Here is a 19,385-nt window from a genome sequence, read left to right as displayed (position 1 = left end):
TCGTTCCACGTTTTGCCGCGTACCATGCTGCAGCATTGCAGCCCGCGCTGCATTCTTCTCCTCAAAAACCTCCTGGCACTCCTCGTCGAACCAATCGTTTCTTGAGCTCCGTTCCACATATCCGACAACGCTTTCGGCAGCGTCGTTAATGGCTGCTTTGACTGTCCTCCAGCAGTCCTCAAGAGGGGCCCTATCGAGCTCGCCCTCATCCGGCAACGCTGCCTCAAGATGCTGCGCGTACGCATAGGCGACATCCGGTTGTTTCAGCCGCTCGAGATTGTACCGGGGCGGGCGTCGGTACCGTACATTGTTGATGACGGATAGTTTTGGGCGCAGTTTCACCATCACCAGGTAGTGGTCGGAGTCAATGTTGGCGCCACGATAGGTTCTGACGTCGGTTATGTCGGAGAAGTGCCGTCCATCGATCAAAACGTGGTCGATTTGCGATTCTGTCTGCTGAGGTGATCTCCAGGTGTACCGATACGGGAGGCTGTGCTGGAAATAGGTGCTACGAATGGCCATGTTCTTGGAGACGGCAAAATCTATCAGTCGTAGGCCGTTCTCGTTCGTCAGCCGGTGGGCGCTGAACTTTCCAATCGTCGGTCTGAACTCCTCCTCCTGGCCAACCTGAGCGTTCAAATCTCCTATGACGATCTTGACGTCGTAGCTTGGGCAGCGGTCGTACTCGCGTTCGAGCTGCGCGTAAAATGCGTCCTTGTCATCATCAGTGCCTCCGGAGTGTGGGCTATGCACGTTGATTATGCTGAAGTTAAAGAATCGGCCTTTGATTCTTAACTTGCACATTCGTTCATTGATCGGCCACCACCCGATCACGCGCCTTTGCATATCACCCAACACTATGAAAGCTGTTCCCAGCTCGCGTGTGTTGCCGCAGCTCTGGTAGATGGTATGATTACCTATAAACGTTCGCACCAATGCTCTTGTCCAGCACACCTCCTGCAGCGCTACGATGTCGAAACCGCGGGTCTTCAGTACATCGGAGAGTATGCGAGTACTTCCAATGAAGTTGAGAGATTTGCAGTTCCACGTACCGAGTTTCTAATCGCTAGTCCATTTTCGTCGCTGTGGTCTTTGCCGATTATTCCGGTCCGTATTCTCTCGTTGACGTTCCTGTGCTGATGTGTTTTACGGTTGGCTTGCAGGGCCTGACACCAACCCCCTAGATTTCCGGAGGACCATTCCCCCTAAATGTTCGGAGGGCCATAGTGCGCAGTTTAGCTTAGAGTCCTTCTCTGGCACTCGGACGATGATCAGCCGCCCCTGACATGGGGAACAGACGCTGTTGTGAGCCTAACGTGGAGTACAGATGCTCCAGGTTTGCAAAAGCAAACCCCCCCTTCCCTGTCAGCATACGACCAAAGATCCCACCGGGGGTTGGTTACCCGATCTTCCCCAAGGTTACTCGTACCCCGGCCAGTACCACGAGGAGGTAGGGATAGGAGTTGCTGGGCAAGAGGCTAAGGATCGCACAAAGGGGTCTATTTTATTCCTGCAGGTACGCGAGGTACCAATGGTACGCCATGCCCAGCCATTTACCGCGCCATGGCATGGAGGAGGACAGAGGCACAGGGGCAGAAATGACCACGTTAGCACGACGGATGAAGGAAACCAAGCTCAAGGTCAACAGGAAGCCTGGTAAGGATGATATTGGAGCTGAGCTGTAATTGATGGACGATACTTCTCGGATATAATCGACGTCAGAATCTATAATAGCGCACACATCGATTCGGACCAGACAAATTCCATCCAGAATGAGTCGAAAAAAAATAAAAATCGTGCTCGATAGTCTTCGATTTGGATTAAATTTTGCACATGTTTTTGGTATGGTAGAATAAGTGTTTTCCATAGAAAAATTGATCATTTTGACTCAAGTGTAACTTATGAAAATGGCCTATAAATTTTTGCCTACAACTTATTTGAAAAATTCTAACTCCGAAACTGTTGATTTTAGAGAAAAATGTTCTATGAAGAAGTTGTAGTGAACCGTTTGGACTATAAGAAAAAAATATACACTGAAAAAATATTTTATTTATTTTCAAATTAAATTACACAAAATTACACAAAAACCCCATCTATATAAATAAAAATGGAATGGTGTTTGTATGTCACAAAATGGCATCCAAACGGGTCAACGGATTTGAATGATTATAATTCCGTTTTGTTCGTCAAGTGTTCCGACGTGTTTGTGTGTATAAACATCCCAGGATATTCACCGGGAAAGTCGGGTAAACGAGCGTGAACGGAACTGTCATATTGTATGGGAGGTTCCATGGCATGTTTCAGCAGCCTACTTGATGGCAAGACGAAGTTTGCCGGGACCACTAGTTTTTAATATTTTTTAAATTTTCACCATAGAATCTTGATAGTAAAAAGATGTATAGGACAAAGTTTCATGATGAAGAAATTTTTAATAAAAAAGTTTTTCTAAGAATAACTTTTGGTTGAAAATTTTGATATTTTGTCAAAATAAATACGATAAATAAATGAACGGTTGGTTCGACGAGGAGTTTCAGACAGTTTTGGCCAAGAGGAAAGCAACGCGGGCGATGATGCTGCAGCAAGGTACCCGCCAAAATGTGGAACGATACAAACAGAAGCGAAGACAGTAAACCCATCTATTCCGGGATAAAAAGATCCGCCTGGAAGAGTTGGAGCAAAGACAAAGTGAAGTGCGAAGAGATGGATCAGCTGTATCGTTCTAAAGAAACGAGTAAGTTCTACAAGAAACTTAATGCATCCCGCATAAGGATAAGGATGATTGAAAAGTGGAAGCAGCACTACGATGAACATCTGAGTGGGGCTTAGGAGGAAACGAAGGCAGCAGAAGGAATGGCTTCATCGGTACGGATAATGAAGGAGACGTGCCAACTTCAACAATAGGTAAAGTTCAGGATGCTATCAAACAGCTCAAGAACAACAATGCAGCTGGGAAGGATGATGTTGTAGCGGGACTTATCAAGATGGGCCCGGACGGGTTGGCACTTATCTGCACCAATTGATAGCCAGGATCTGGGACACAAAACAGCTACCGGACGAGCGTAAGGAGGGAGTAATATACTCAATATACAACAAAAGTGACACGTTGGAACGTCGATGAAGGTTTGGTTGAGGTAGAGTGCGAGGATACTGATTTCAGCATGATACCTCGAACGAAGTTGAAGATGTGGACCGGTCACTTCTCTGTATCCGAGAAACAGCTGGAATGGTAAAGAAGTGCGATCTGAAAACGTACGACGAAACAATAAATAGCCCTGAAGCTGGGATGGCGAAAGCAGTTACAGAAGAAGAAATGAAGTCGTTACGAGAGAACGGTACATGACAATTGATTGATTTTCCAAAAGATAAGAAGGCGATTGACTTTGAGTAAGTCGTTCAAATATCCCATGGACCATGCTCAAATTCCGCCTAAGCAGAATTGAAAATCAGGTTAGGAATTGAATAACGATCATAAGTACATCAATGATGACTGAAGAGATTTCTCACGGATTTTAGAAAGAATGGGCTACGCCTTTTAGCTAAAATTTGCCAAGAATCTTACCAGGTGTCTGACAGAAAATTGCTAGTTATTTCTTCTGGTATTTGGAAGAGAAACATTCACATTTTAATTATTTATTTGTTGTGAGAGTTGAAAATGTAGTTCAATCCATGATAATTGTATTATTTTATTATGAACACTAAGTTCAGTAAAAGATTTGTGTCACATGAGAACCGTCCACCCTACTTGTACTCCATCAATCTGAGCAGCAAAGCCCGCAGTTTGCGCGCTTCCAACCCAATTGTAGGTGGTTGCTCTCCTGTTTCCTCCAACGGCCCAGTCAGCACGGATGGAATCGTCAAGCCATACGCCTCACAAGTACGTAGAAAGCTTAGCGTTTCCTGAATCGCTATCGAGGGCAACACTATAGTTTGCTTGGACAGTCCCGTCAACAGACCCAGCACGCAACGCTTCACATGTAGCCACGTGTCGGCGCAAAGGCGTGCCCCAGAGCCTCCATCCAAAGCGTGGGCGATCCTCGACAGCCCGAATTCGTAGTTCCCCTTGGCGCAGTACAGCGTCCCGATCACGAGGTTAACGATGCACAGATGCAAACACTGTCCGTTGGCGTTGCCCTTGCGCTCTTCGGCGCGTTCCACCTTACGCATCAGCTCTTCAGCTTCTTCGTTCTGCGAAGTCATGATGTACGCCACACATAGATTGGCCAATACCGACGCCGACACCGCTAGGATATCGTCGTAGTTCTGACGAACGATCGGCTCGTAGAACGCAGCGGCTTCCTTGTATCGGTCGCCACGCATGAATAGCACGTGAGCCGCATGCAGCCGCCAGGTCGGAGTTTCCGAGCAGAACTCGGCGCTTGCGCGGAATTCCCGCTCCGCACCTTGGAAATCGTCCGCACGCCAGGGAATCCATGCCCGAGCCATGGCCACCGGAAGGTAGCTTTCCAGGGCGGATTCGTACTCACGAAGCGCCACACGAAGAGCGTTCTGATCGGGAGCCGATCGACACTCTTGCACTTTGGCCGCCAACGACCGCAGTCTACCACCGATGTTGTTCGCCAGGACTCCAAGTTTCTGTTCGGCTTCCTCCGGCGTGGACTGCGCAGTGATGAGAGCGTCCAGCAGATCGTACATGTACGGCGAGAGGTACTTGTACGTGAGATGGGTATGCTCGGCCAGAATGTCGGCCGCAGTGTCGTACATTTCGTGCTTGCAGCATAACAGTAGCAAGTTGGCGAATGTTTCTGGTGGACATGTGGGCGGTCCAAGCTCGAGGAGGAACGCCAAGCGGCGTAGGCCTGCTCCACCGCCGACGGGATCGGTCAGTGCCATGTTGTGCAGCGTCACCGGATCCAGCTCCGGCTCCAGACGGGGTGGCAAGTCAGTTAGAGCCTCGCGGGAACCTTCCACTGTAATTGAAATGCGTAATTGAGTTGAGTTTGAAAGGGTCGTAGATAAGGATCTTACCGTTGCCTTCTTGGTATTCGATGGCAGCCTTCAGATTGAAAGCTTGAGCCAACCCCGAGGCGGCCAGTGCCGGCGGATTGCCCACACTGCGAGCACCGCCTTCGGTTTCCGCCTGGGCTCCAACGCCAAGCTCTGGGTGATTGCGAATACCACGTTCCACGATCTCTGCGATGTAGTTCAAGGCTTGGGAGTTCTCCTTCTTGCGATAGTGACACAAGGCGGCATTGTAGGCGATGTGCGGATTAAAGCCACCCGCCTGCAAGGCGGATACGTATCGCTGCAGGGCGTCCTCGAACATGTTGGCCTGGAAGAGTAGGCAGCCTTCGTCGTTCTTCACGGTTGCCTCCTGGCTTGTGTCCTGGCGCTGCAGCAGTAAGGACTGGGCAGTGGAGTAGTCCTCGTTCCCGTAGGCGATGGCCGATTGCAGCTGTAGAACCTTGTCCTTCAGCTGAGGTGCATCCAAGGTGGTGGAGATCTTGTGGGCCTCCTCGAACAGGCCAGCTTGAAAGAGGGACTGCGCGTAGTAGAGTTTGTACTCGGGCACATCCGGGACCAAATTGACGAGATGCTCGTAGCAGTTGGATGCCTCGATGAAATCCTGCGTTTGGTAGTAGCAGTGACCCAGCAGCGACAATCCGGCTCGTGTGGTGGAAACCTCCGGGATGCCGTTCAGGACATTGATTGCCTCCTGGAAACGCTCCTCTTTGATCTGTGGGAAAGATTTCCTACGTTTAAATGATATTCATGCGAACACGTGACTTCAATACTACCATAGTATAGATGGATTTCGTGTATTCTCCGTCGCGAATCAGCATATTTTGCGAAAACATTATGTACCGAATTAAAGTGATTGCAATTTGTTAAAAAAGAACGTGAACCTGTAGATTATCGATTAAACGGCATTATATGTATTGGCTCTTTGGTCACCATGGAGACATGCTGGTGCACCATCAACAGGTTGCAGGAAATTGACGAGTTTACCCTAGCAGCGTGTTGCGCGCCAAATTCATAGGTATCTCACGTTGAGGATTGACTGCGAGGAGAGACATGCATACGCACGCGCGAGAATTGTTTAAAGGGTAGTCAGGGCGGTTTGGCCAATGGGAGGAATGAGCACCCTTTGAAAACCGTTTCAATTCTTTAAATTTCATCTGAAATAACATCATGCAACCCCAAAGTTGATGAGGTAATGAAGCAGTATGCATGTTTTAATTCAGTGTTCTAAACTCGAAGAAAAAGAAATAAATTATATTCGAAAAAACTGCCCATATAGCCCCAAATGGCTCCTTCAAATTTCATTTCAAAATTATGATATTTGACTGTTCGAATGTTCTTTTAATCTTCTTGCACGGAGTGTTTATAAAAACTAATAACTTGCAAGTGAAAGAAAAAAAATTAGATTAGGGGGAGATCCCCCAATACAGGAAAAAGTCGAAAAATGGAGAAATCATGGTCCAATCAAGATGGTATATTAGTAGAAAAGAAAGCTATTATGAAGACTAATGTTTGCGTAGAATAACACATTTTTTAAATATGCATGCCTTTTTAAAAGAGTAGAAAAGTTTGAAAATCTCAAAAAAATTTGCGTATGGGACCGTTTATAAATGACGTAGCATTTTAGGGAGGAGGGGGGAGTCTACGACTTTGCTTTGCTACGAACCATGTATTAGGTATGGGAAAATAGGCTACGATGGGGGAGGGTTGTCAAAAATTGGCCAAAATATGTTACGTCATTTATGGACGGTCCCTATATGCTTAATTTAAAACCTATTTAGTAATTATTTTGAATATGAAAAAATACTATGGATCACGCAAGCATGATCGAACATATTCCTAATTTGATGGTCTGAATGTATTTTGTACCATAATTGAACTAAATATGGACAAATTCCATTTTTTTAAAGCACCTTCTGTCCTCAGTTTCAGACAGCTCAAAATACATTCATTTTTCATGGATTCCGTTGATCATGGTATCAAACATCCAATAAAATTAAGAAGAATGCATATTCAGAACAGCATCGTAAAATGTGCTAGCACGAATTGAATCGTTTCAAATTGGAGCTTCAGTTAGTAAACTGTTTTGAGTGTAATATTTACATAGGATTGCATAAAAATTAAAAATTGTATCGGTTTCTGAAAACCATATTATGGATCAATTTTCATATTATGGATCAAATTGTGACATATTATGGATCACTGCGCAAAATCAAGAAATTTTCAACTCAATGCATTTGTATTGCATGATTTGGCGAAAGTAACAATGTGTCATATATTACGGCAAAAAATAGCAGTGTTAGAGCTGGAAACAAGGGTAAAATGCCATTTTTTGTGATACTGCATTGTAGTAACTGAGACATGAACTGTTTTCGCTCAACACCAAGTTTTCCACCCATTATTGTCTGTTAAGAAATGAAATTTACAAACCTTGATGTTTTATTAATTTTATCCTTAGTTCTATTGTCCGAAAATGTCGAATCCAATGCTTAAAATGGCAAGAAATCTACCGTTAAGTCACCAGCCACCGTGCGGCCTCCATTCACCGTGCACATATACAAATTCCTACAGAATATTCATACAATTTTCACAAATTACTTTTTTGTCAGCAAAATAAGATAAAACTGATGAAATGAAGTAGTTTTTGTCACAAAGCATTTTGAAAAACCTAGTTTATGTAGTAAAAATCATGTGAATTCTGTTTGATAATAAGATTTTTCAACACTCTTAGTAGAAACACCAAAAATTCACATTTTTCATTTTAACGATGGAGTCCCAACTAACATTCACTCATTTAACAAACACCATTATGGCAGTTTTATCCAGCATCATGTTTTATAACATTTTAATAATTTCCATGGCCAACCTTTGTTAAAGCATTGTTCACACAAATTTGGAGAAACTTTAAAGCATGTCGTTGAATACCAACTTTATTTTTCAGCATTAAAAACGTTTTACAAGCATTTAGTTCAGCTTTTATACGGCTGGTCTAAAAATAATTAAAGACGAATAAAAACAAAAATATATTTTTCTAGGCACTTTATAAATGTACTGTGCACTATTATTATGATAGTAAATCAATCTTAATTAAAAATCGCCTGTATACTGGATTCGAACTCGAGACCTTCCAATCGTCAGCGGTATGCCTTGCCATCTGCGCCATCCTAGAATTGATGATTATACTGTCCAGTGCAAAATATAAACTTCTCATAGCTGAATATTGACCATGTTCGAGCTTCTATTCGACAACTTCTCATCAACAATAAGGTACGCTAATCTACAACTGAACAAGCATATTATTCAGCTGCTGTTTAGTGCTGATCCAAGCTGAGTTCAGTCGGCTATTTTTAGCGCACAGTGAGAAAATTTATGTCGATGTTGGTCAAAATAATGTTTATTTACACAAAGTAAAAACAGTCTGAAATGATTAATGTAATTTCATAATAAGTTTTAGTTTGTTCAAAACTGATTAATTAATTTAAATAATTTTATAAATTATAGTTTGATTATTTTTTTATTTGTATTTCTCATAAACCTATTACATATGCATTGAAGTAAAAGTTCTCTGTATGAATATATTTGAATCATTTGAAGGGTTAGTCCTCAGAACCCACCTGAATAGAAAAATATTCGAATATCTTGATGCGATTTTTATTTCCGGAAATGGCCAAGTAAATCATTTTTCTTAGAGCGCAGTATTTATTCAGTTGTGAAGAAATTCATTTCAAATGTAGCTGGCTATAGAAATTTATTTAATCAATTCTGTCAAAGAAATTTCCATTTTTCTTGTACGGAAAAACATCCCGAGCAGGCGAAAAAAGCTTAGCTATAGAAAATATAATATGGATAGCTAAAAGTGATATTAACTTGATAGATATATGATATAAAATATCTGGAAATGATATCTAAAATAAACTGCTAAAACAAAATTGGGATGTCATAATTAGATTCTGCAAGATTTTACCAATAGCTGCGAGCTATTCATTAGGTCTGCGTACATCAAATTTTTCATAGGTTTAGAAGTTCCAGGAACAAAATTTTAATATTGTCTTGAGATATTTTATCTCTTATGTCAATCAAGTCAATATCACGCTTTGTTTGTCAGTACTTTGCTCCTACTCGGAGTACTTAGCTTAAATGTTTATTTTTGTTTTTCACAATAATTCTGCATTTCTGGAGACTGGCCATGTTTATTTTCTGAACAGCTATTTCAAAAGTTTTAAGAAAGCATAATTTATGAGCTTTGAAATGCATTCGGAGCTCAACACGAATTTCGGATATTTTGTCCATTTTATGAAATTTAGCTATAGTGTGATCGCTTTTACAAGGCTTATTTATTGTTGAACAATGTGTTTGATAATCGTCATTTTGGTCTCTATTGGATCAACTGTTCTTATAATATACTGAAGCTGAATTAGGATTTTATAAGATACTTATTCAGCTCTTATTCATGCTTATGTTAAACATGTGGGAATAGCTGAAGTGCGACGCAAGTAAAACGTTAGTTCGTCTTCTGAATATCTTTTTATACATATACATTTGTTTAGTGGAATATTGGCTTTTTAATTGGGGGAAACATGTCTTGTTCAGCTCATTTGTAGAACAATCTTGACTAGTCGAATGAGAATCTTTGGAAACGTTTAATAAGTGGCGATTCAACTTTTGTTCATTCTAATGCATAACGTTGAACATTGATCTAAGTTTGTGTTAAAAAAGCACCTTCTCAGCTCTTTATAGAGCAAATTTTTTATTCAGCTGCCATTACCATTATTGAACAATAATTAAACATGCATGCTTGTTTGTGGCTCTGAATTGTTAGTTGGGGTATATTTTATTTTCAAAATTTCAACAAGTTTTCATTGTAGATACTATAAATAAGATGTATTTCATCGTATGAGCAATGAAATTTTATGCAAATTAGAATTTTATATTGTGTTTCAGTCGAAATCCAAATGCACGGTGAATGGATTCCTCTCAGTATGTATGGTTCCTATTACCGTGCATTAGTGTAAAAGGCATGAAATTATTCGGTAATATTAGATTTATTGTTATATCGTCATTAAACTACTTCATATTTAGTTTTTGAGTGAATATGGAATGATTTGGACAATACAGTCAAATCTCCTTTAACGATATTAATGAAAAAATAATTATTTAGCCAATTTTTAAACTTTTTATGGATTTTATTGTAAATGAAGATTTGAACAGTCTTAAAAATGAGTGCGCTCACTATTAGCAACATAGTTGCTCCATCAACAACGTTTCTTCAAGAAACAAAATTAAATCATGGCGAAATCTAGACGCACGGTGAATGGTGACATAGAACGGTACGAGGCGACCTTAACATGAGATTTTCAAACATAATTTTTGAGTAATTTTTAGTTATGCATCACTAGTTTTAGATTTTTCCCTGAATTATTATATAATTGTACACTACGTAGTGGTATTCTAATACGCTTCAAATTTTTTGGAAAAGTTATATAATTTTTTGAAGTGCGAATTTGTCTTAAATGCACGGTGAATGGTAGCTTGACGGTACATTCTTTGGAAGTGATCCATAACCGTGGTAAACAATCATTTCCTGGATCATATTATGGATCACTAGTGCTGATATTCGGCATTTGGAACCAACAATCAAGAAAAATGTTTTCCAAAGATGAATTCATACTAAATCGAAGCGAACGAGCATATTTTATGCTATAACATTTGAATTTTACCACATGTGGGACCTTATGAATGGTCAGGTTTCACTTAGCCTAATAAGGACTGTTGATTTAACAACGCTAATTTAAACATTATTGCAGTTTAATTCAGCATCATGTTTAACAACATTTTAATTATTTCCATGTGAAGCCTTTGTTCAGGCGTTGTTCACACACATTTGGAGGAGTTATAAAGCGTGTCATTGTATATTGACTTTGTTCTACAACTTCAAAAACGCTTTATAAGCATTTATCTCAGCTTTTATTCAACTGCCACAAAATTAATTGAAAACAAATAAATGACCAAAAATTGCTTAACACTGTACTTCAAATGCAGTGTTTACTTTTACCATGAATTAATAATTACTTTCAAAAATTACCTGGATACTGGATTCAAACTCGAGACCTTCCCATCGTCAGCGGTATACCTTGCCATCTGCGCCATCCTTGAAGTCATATATCAGCCTTCCAGTGCTCAATATAAGCCTCTTGTAACTAAATATTGATCATGCTTGAGCTTCTATTCAACAATGTCTAATCAACACGTGTCATGCTGATCAACAACTGAACAAGCGAATAACTTCTGTTGCTGTTCAGTACTGATGCAAGCTGAATTCAGTCGGCTATTTATAGCGCACAGTGAGAAAATTTATGACAATGCTGGTCAAAAAAATAAAGCTTATCTACAAAGTAAAAACAGTCTGAAATGATTAATTGAATTTCATAACAAGTTTTAACTTGTTAAAAATTTAATTTAATTGATCATCTATGTGTACTAAAATTCATTAATTTCATATATTATACTTTTCATTAGGTTAATATTTTAAGTATTTGTCGTATTTTTTCTATCGATTAAGCATTATAGAAATATAAAATAAACGTGCTGTTTTTGTTTTTTTAAAATCCTATATCAGAAGACTAATTCAAAATCTTTTCTAAACATTATTCATAATTCAATTCAATTGTATTGAAAAATGATTGTATCCAATATGTTTTTATATATTAGTAAATTAGTGACGAATTCGCCAAGGGCAAAAAGCCACTCAAATAGAGATAAATTATACTAATATTAGTAAATTGAACATTGCAATAGGGGGAGATCCCCCAGTACCGGACACTTAAGCCACTAAATTCATAATTCGAAAAATATTGATTTGATGGGCTCGTGTTACCCATTTATGATAAACATTATCATTTTTGTAGTGTACAAAAATAAATTTGAAAATATAAATATGAATTTTGACATTGAGTTTTGAAGATGTATTTTAGTACCAAATTGATCGATCTTGAAAGGTGGCACCCAATACCGGACACGATCTGGAAATGCCTCGAATTCTGTAAATGTGAACATCATTGAATGTCTACACTATAGAAATAGTTTCAATTCAATGCATTTGCAACATTTACAAACATAATTTGAGTTTTTCTTAGTTTGCAAGATGCCTATCAAAACCCTCTTTCATATATGATGAAAAATAGCACATTTTACGATGCTGTTATGAATGTTCATTCTTCTTAATTTTATTGCATGTTTGATACCATGGTCGACGGAACCCATAAAAAATGAAAGTATTTTGAGACACTGATGCAATAATTACAAAGATATCATATAACAAATCAAGCTGTCCGAAACTGAGGGACAGGAGGTGCTTAACCAAAATTATAATTTGTCCATATTTACTTCAATTGTGGTACAAAATACATTCATACTATCAAATTAGGATTGTGTTCGATCATGCTTGCGGGATCCAAAGTATTTTTTCGTATTCAAAATAATTACTAAATAGGCTCGAAATTAAAAAGATACGTCAATTTTTTAAAGATTTTCAAACTTTTCTACTTTTTTAAAAAGGGATGTATATTTCAAGGATGTGTTATTCTACGCAAACATTAATCTACATAATAGCTTTCTTTTCTACTAATACACCATCTTGATTGGACCATGATTTCTCAATGTTTCGACTTTGTCCGGTATTGGGTGCTGTCCGGCACTGGGGGATCTCCCCCTACATTATGAATAAAACGCAATTTTTAGATGGGGGACGGACCTGGTGTAGGGTTTAGAACACACGCCTCTCACGCCGAGGACCTGGGATCGAATCCCATCCCCGAGATAGTCACTAAAAATTTCAGTAGTGACGACTTCCTTCGGAAGGGAAGTAAAGCCGTTGGTCCCGAGATGAACTAGCCCAGGGCTAAAAATTTCGTTAATAAAGATAGAAAAAAAAAAAAAAATTTAGATATTTTGTACACTTTTCGTAAATTTGGCTATGGTGTGACCTCTTTTGTAAGGCTTATTTGTTGCTGAACAATGTGTTTATTAATCGTTATTTTGGCCTTCATTGGATTAACTGCTCGGATGATATATCTTTGTCGAATTAGGATTTTATAAAATACCTATTCAGCTTTTAATCATGTTCATGTTAAGCATGGAAACGGCTGAAGTGCGAAGCAACCAAAACGTTAGTTCGTCTCCTGTAGATCTGTTTACACAAATATATTTGTTTGGCGGAATATTGGCTCTTTAATAGAATAAAAAATGACTTGTTCAACTCATTAGTAAAACAATCTTGACAAGTCGACAGAGATGCTTTGGAAAAGTTTAATAAGTGTTGATTCTACTATTATTAATTCCAGTGAAAAATGTTGAACATTGACATAAATTTGGTTCTAAATAGCCTCTTCTCAGCTCTTTCTAGAGCATATTTTCAGCTGTCACCATTATTCAACAATAATCAAATATGTATGTTTATTTGTGACTCTGGACTGTTAATTGGGTAACCACTTTCATGTAATTATTGTTGAATTATTACTTATGCTTCGATTATCATTGAAAATGTTATGATTAGTAACTATTTCCGATGTCAATAACGTCGCCGATGATAATCACTATATTTGGAAAGTTCAAATTATGATCTTTTTTATCCAATGTGATTCGAACTTTACCCTCGTTGATCCACATGTCGCCTACATGTCTGAGATTTGGTTTAGAAAATATTTGAAACATTTGAAAATAACATAAAAAAGACATAATATGTTTTGCTTGACTAAGAGCATGATGATGATTATTTAGCCACCATCAGCGCAAGCATTACCTATGGCTGCAGAATCATACCGGGATGGTATGATCTACCTGATGGTTTGTTGTAGCAGGGCTAGTTAATATCTTTGAAGACCTTTGGAAGACAACACTATGGCTGTTTTCTCATGACAAAAGGTTGGCGACCCCACGCACTTTCATCCAGTCAACAGTTCAATTAACTCCCTTAGGCTACCCCTCCCCAATACCCAATATATACACGGGAAAAAATTCTGTGGTAAAAATAACTATTTTAGCTGACTACGCCCATTCTTAAAATTACCATGGAATTTCAGCCCATGTTACCATGTTTACGGTACATCCCACCACATTACTGGTTCATTCGACAGAAATCATTTCTACCAATCTAATTTTGACTACAGACATGGTAAAATCAAGAGCATTTCTGATCTGCTGAAAATTGCCGGTTCGAGCGCTTAAGTTAACCCCCTAAAATGGTAATTTTTACCGAACAATTTTTTTTGCGTGTAGTAATATATCATATATAGTGTTATCAAAGTATCTTACCGTAAAATTATAGAAAAAAAGAAATTAAAAATTATACTCAGCTTAATCCAAATAAACTCAAAAACAACGTCCGGGAAAGTATTCCAAGCTTGAAAGTCAACCAGTTTGAAACATGTAATGAACATCAAAAAATGGAACGCTTCTGATATTGAACGACCTTCTGAATATTTTGCATCCAACAGAACCAAAAGTTCTACTCCAGAACGGATTAAGGACTGTTCATTTTATAAAGTGGACACTTTGTTTATGCTATATCTTTTTTATTTATTGATAAAATCGTAATCAATTTTCTGTGCATCGTTCAACTGTTACTCTACAATGCTATAAAAATATTAGATCTCAGAAAATGCTTTTGGTCGAAGAGCTAAATAGTTTTTCCAAAAACTCCTAAGAAAAGCAGTTCGTCAAAGTTTAATATTATTTTTTGCAAAACAAAAACCCTATTTTTTCTGAACAAAGTGTATGTTTGTATCCTTTACTATTCTACTTAAGGTAAAGCTTTAAGAAATCAATTATGTGCCACCATTCTCTGACATTAGGTAACTTTTGTGATTTACCCATTTATGGTTAAATTTGCTGATACACCATCCTTTCACTCCCAGCAAAAGTGAAAAGTAAAAAGCGTGTTCAAAACTTGATTCTGAAGAAACGATATTTGTATAAAAGAGTATAAATCGTGAGTTCAAACCACAGTCTTAAGTATAAATTTTACTGTTTATGGTAGTTTTACTAAAAAGTCTCATACTTTTAAAATCATGTAAGCATATTTATCGATCTACAGCAAATTGTAAACGGTTTTCTTCGTATATTTCAATTGGTAATCTCAGAATGACATATAATGAAAATAATATGAGGAAAATAAGATCGATTTTATTACAGCAGTGTTGCCAATTTTGATGATTGTCAATGTACTTAGAAAGGTCTTCTGAGAATAAAGTAATTGTGTTTCTATTGTGCTTTAAATGTGACGTGGGGCTAAATAAGTAACTCTTTGAAGACGTTAGTTATTTTTTATATTAATACTATATTAGCACTTCCGTCAGGACATACTTTTAACCAAAAAATTCTACTCATATGATTTCCCTTTAAATTTAAAATATTTTTCTCATGGGGTAAGACACTCATTAATATTGGTATTAATATCCGTTAATACGGATTAATATATATTATTTTATGATATCATCGAGTTACCTACGATTTTCCTAAAGACATCTGACAGAAGTATCTTGAATTTAAGTCAATGGTGGGGGTTTATAAACAAGAGGCTTGGGATTGTGGATTGTATGTCTTGCCGATCTGACATACCATAGGAGACAAATTGCATCGGAATCGAGTTGCGGAATGGCCCAGAAATCGTAGAAAGATGTGTGGCGTTGATGACAATGGAGCTTCACTGAATGTGATGCATCGTACAGGTGCCAGTCTTCTTCTAGCCAGACTACCGGATGGATGTTGGCATCAAACAGTGTGGTCTATGTTGCATCGCACGGACTTCTCATATATTTTGCTCAGACGATCTGACGATAAACACAACTTGTGTTTTCATATAAATAATCAATTTGCCTTGGCAACTCCGGCAACAGGCAAACAGCAAAACTCCATGCATACTTGATAATCTTCTCAATATCAATATTAATATCATTAATATTTTAATACTGGATCTAGTGTCCTGCCCCATGATTTTTCTCTAAAAATATAGGGGAAAAATGATTTTATTATATCTGTAAAATTGTTGCTCCAAAAATAACTTGATTTTTTTGATTCTACCCCATTACCCCGAATGCCATTTCCCCGAGTCCCATCACCCCGAATTCCATTACCCCGAATGTACCATTACCCCGAATTCCATCACCCCGAATGCTATTTCCCCGAATTCACAATTATATTGACATGATGATATTGATGACATTTCCCCATGATTTCGGAATTCGGGGTAACGTCATTCGGGGTGATGGGTCGTTCGGGGTTTTGGAATTCGGGGTAATGGCGTTCGGGTTAATGGCATTCGGGGTAATGGGATTCGGGGTAATGGGATTCGGGGTAATGGGGTAGAATCGATTTTTTTCCATCAGGCTTCTGATTGATGATGCTTCCTAAGAACAAGCCTTTTTTGAAAATAAAAAATATAAATTGTCGAATTTTCCAGCCAATTTCTAACAATCATCGATTTTGATAACCTCCAAAAATCGACCGTTATAATCGTTGTTCCATATTCGTGTGAAATTTAATTATTTTTGAGAATTTTTAATTATCACAACATTGTACAATACTAGTCGAACGATGTGCAGAAAACCGATTTAAAATTCATTGATAAATTAAAAAGATACAGCATGCACAAGATGTCCACTTTATAAAATGAACAGTCCTTAATCTGGAAAACGGATCCCTTCCAAACGCTTGCCACGAACTCCAAATCTAGAAAACGAATCACTTCCAAACGCTTGCCACAATCTCCTGGAACTTGCCTGGATCTAAACGCCACAGCACACACGGAAATTGAAACCTCGAACAGCTTATATGGTTTGGAAAATTTTCTCCTCTTGTTTTATCCCTGTTTTGCTTGACTAAGAGCATACTCATATACTGTTATTCATATTGTTTATAAGTTTTACTGATCATGCTGGTCAACATTTTAAGTATAAGACACTGAAACTTTTGTACAATTTATTGTTAATCAAATGTTCAATATTCTACTTAAATAATGGCTACAACCTATAGAAGCTTTTAATCAGTTGTTAAACTTCTTATGTGTTGTAGAACAAAAGCTACTATATTTGCATTTTCGGAGGTTTATTCAGCTCTTACTCAAAACACAAACTTAAAGTGAAATAACAGCTTTTTTATAAACGGAAATTAATTTTATTCAATTAATGATTTAACTAAAAATTTGTTCAGCAATGGTTGCTGCAATGCGGCTTGTATTAAACACGTAAGTATCTTAAAAGCTACCAATTGTTCCTTGGGCAGTTCCATTGTTTTCGTGTCCTTTAACATGTAAAATTACATTTTTTGTTCAATACATCTTCAAGGACACGTTTTCGTGTCGTTCCATCACTTACATCATGTGTCATTCAGTCATAACCAGAACTACGTCCAGAGTAATTTTCATTATTTTTAAGAGTGCACTCCTTACAGAAAACGACCATATAATGATAGCTGTTTGGTACCAATTACACATTTGTCAAAAACACCGTTATTTAGCGGTTGAATATTGTGCTTAACATTACACACTGAAAATAATCCACACGTTCGATCCACATTCTTTCACTGAAAACATTCTACAAGCTCGATCAATGTGTTTCACACGTGAATTTTCACTAATTGTAAAACATATCAATCGATGGTGTAAAACCAGTCGCTACCGGCAAACGAAATTCAAATGTAAAACACGTTAATTTACAAATTTTCAAAAAAATTGCTAAAGAATTTATTAGCGATTTCACGATTTTCTGATACCAGGCACCCATTTGGGCTCACGGTTTCCCAAAAAATAACATCTTAACAAACATGTCACGCGTGGATGGCAAATTGAAGTCCTTGTCATGTTAGGCAACCTAATTGTACTAGTTATTGATATCGCAATCGTAAAACACGTTGAAATTGTATGTAAAAGTCATTGCTATCGAACCAAAGTCAAACCTTTACAGAATTACAAGTTTAACACGTTATTTTACCTTGACATTTGACACGACAGATCCACTGTGAAATTAAAGGCGATCATTGGTGAGGCAAACCCCATTCTTCAACTAATCAAAGGACTTCCTAAAAATCACAAACCAAGAAAAGAAATGCAAGAAATCATTTCGGCAGACGGATCCCCCACTCATAAACTGGCGAAATGACGAAGGTGAAAGAGGTAAAACACGGTTCTAGGGTGACTAGATGTTCAAATCAAAAATGAACCGTGATGGTTTGAAATGTTTCAAGCTACTGATATTCACCTCTGATTGATGCTAAATTAGATAAATTTGTAATATTTCTTATCAATGAAGCAAGATTTAATGATTCTTTATTCTACAGCACACAAATGTGTTACGAAAAGAGATTTAGTTTTCTGCAAAAACGCAAAGAGAGCAACGATGAAGAGAAAAAAAATGAATGCAGATAAGCCCTTATGAAGAAACAACACAGATTTGTAATTCAAAACAATGATTCCATTGAGTATTCCCTCATATATTTGCCTAACGTACAGATTACATTGTTGCGCGTTATTGATAAGAATATTTGTTGGATCTACCTCAGGCTGTTGGAGCAAAATGGACATCATCTAAGGACTGCATATTTATTTTTTAACTTGAAAATTTGAAAGCGAGAAAAACCCGTTCATTGATTTCTTGCTGAAAGCTTCCTTATATTTTCCTCTTTACTTTAACTAGTTAAATATCTTTTATTAAAACATTACAAAATAAACAATCTTAGCAATTAGAGGCTCAAATGGCATCGATCCATAACAGAGGTCCATATTTGAAGGAGTGCTTACTCAATGACTAGCACAAAAACTAATGAGTAGAACAAAAATTAAAGTTTTGTCCATTTCACCTCAGTTTCGCTGCTATAGTTCATCTTGTCTGTTTGAAGAAATCACATTTAGTATGCAATTGACTGCACTTTGGTAAAGATGGAAATAATTGCTTTAATTCTACTGTCATTTGCTTATCTCGTATCATGTACAAATCCATATTACATTCCAAACATAAAGGTAAGGTACAATTGTCTCATGAGGAGAATTAATTTCGATTTGCATAATCTACAGGCAAACTGGCACCAAGCATTTGATCACTGCAAATTCAACGGTATGGAGTTAGTAACGATAGCCAATCACCAAGAGTACAATCAACTAACTGCACACGTTGCGCAGGAACTTAACTGTACGCAGATTTGTGCGGTCTGGATTGGCGCCAACGATTTGGCCAATGAAGGAACATTCACATGGGCTTCCACCGGTCGACGGGTGGCGTTTACCAACTGGAAGTCGAACCAGCCCGATAACAAAAACGATGACCTTGAAGAAGATTGCGTTGAAGTCCTCCACCACCCTGAAGGTAATTTTATGTGGCAGTGGAATGACAGCGTATGCACACATGAGAAATTTTTCG

At 38.1% G+C, this 19,385-nt stretch overlaps 1 protein-coding gene across 1 annotated transcript; it reads right to left on the bottom strand.

Annotated features, from left to right (window-relative positions):
* Positions 1 to 3,645: 3,645 nt before the first annotated feature.
* Positions 3,646 to 6,554, bottom strand: LOC5577586 (tetratricopeptide repeat protein 30 homolog). The gene is made up of 3 exons (XM_021838461.1): positions 5,757 to 6,554; positions 4,987 to 5,695; positions 3,646 to 4,928 (listed from the first exon to the last, which is right to left on the bottom strand). Exons 1-3 carry the CDS (start codon positions 5,814 to 5,816, stop codon positions 3,739 to 3,741), a joined length of 1,959 nt encoding a protein of 652 aa, XP_021694153.1. The 5' UTR covers positions 5,817 to 6,554; the 3' UTR covers positions 3,646 to 3,738.
* Between the last annotated feature and the right edge of the window lie 12,831 nt (positions 6,555 to 19,385).

The sequence above is a fragment of the Aedes aegypti genome, chromosome 1, assembly GCF_002204515.2.
Source record: "Aedes aegypti strain LVP_AGWG chromosome 1, AaegL5.0 Primary Assembly, whole genome shotgun sequence".
NCBI classification, from domain to species: domain Eukaryota; kingdom Metazoa; phylum Arthropoda; class Insecta; order Diptera; family Culicidae; genus Aedes; species Aedes aegypti.
Note: the sequence above shows the minus strand (reverse complement) of the source record. Positions and strands in the feature narration are given on the sequence as shown.

Excerpts from the sequence above, each read along its gene's own strand:
- LOC5577586 (XM_021838461.1), bottom strand. The coding sequence starts at position 5,816 with ATGTTTTCGCAAAATATGCTGATTCGCGACGGAGAATACACGAAATCC. Across the intron at positions 5,696-5,756 it reads CGAAATCCATCTATACTATG|ATCAAAGAGGAGCGTTTCCA; the intron begins GTAGTATTGAAG and ends TCTTTCCCACAG. Across the intron at positions 4,929-4,986 it reads CGAATACCAAGAAGGCAACG|TGGAAGGTTCCCGCGAGGCT; the intron begins GTAAGATCCTTA and ends TTTCAATTACAG.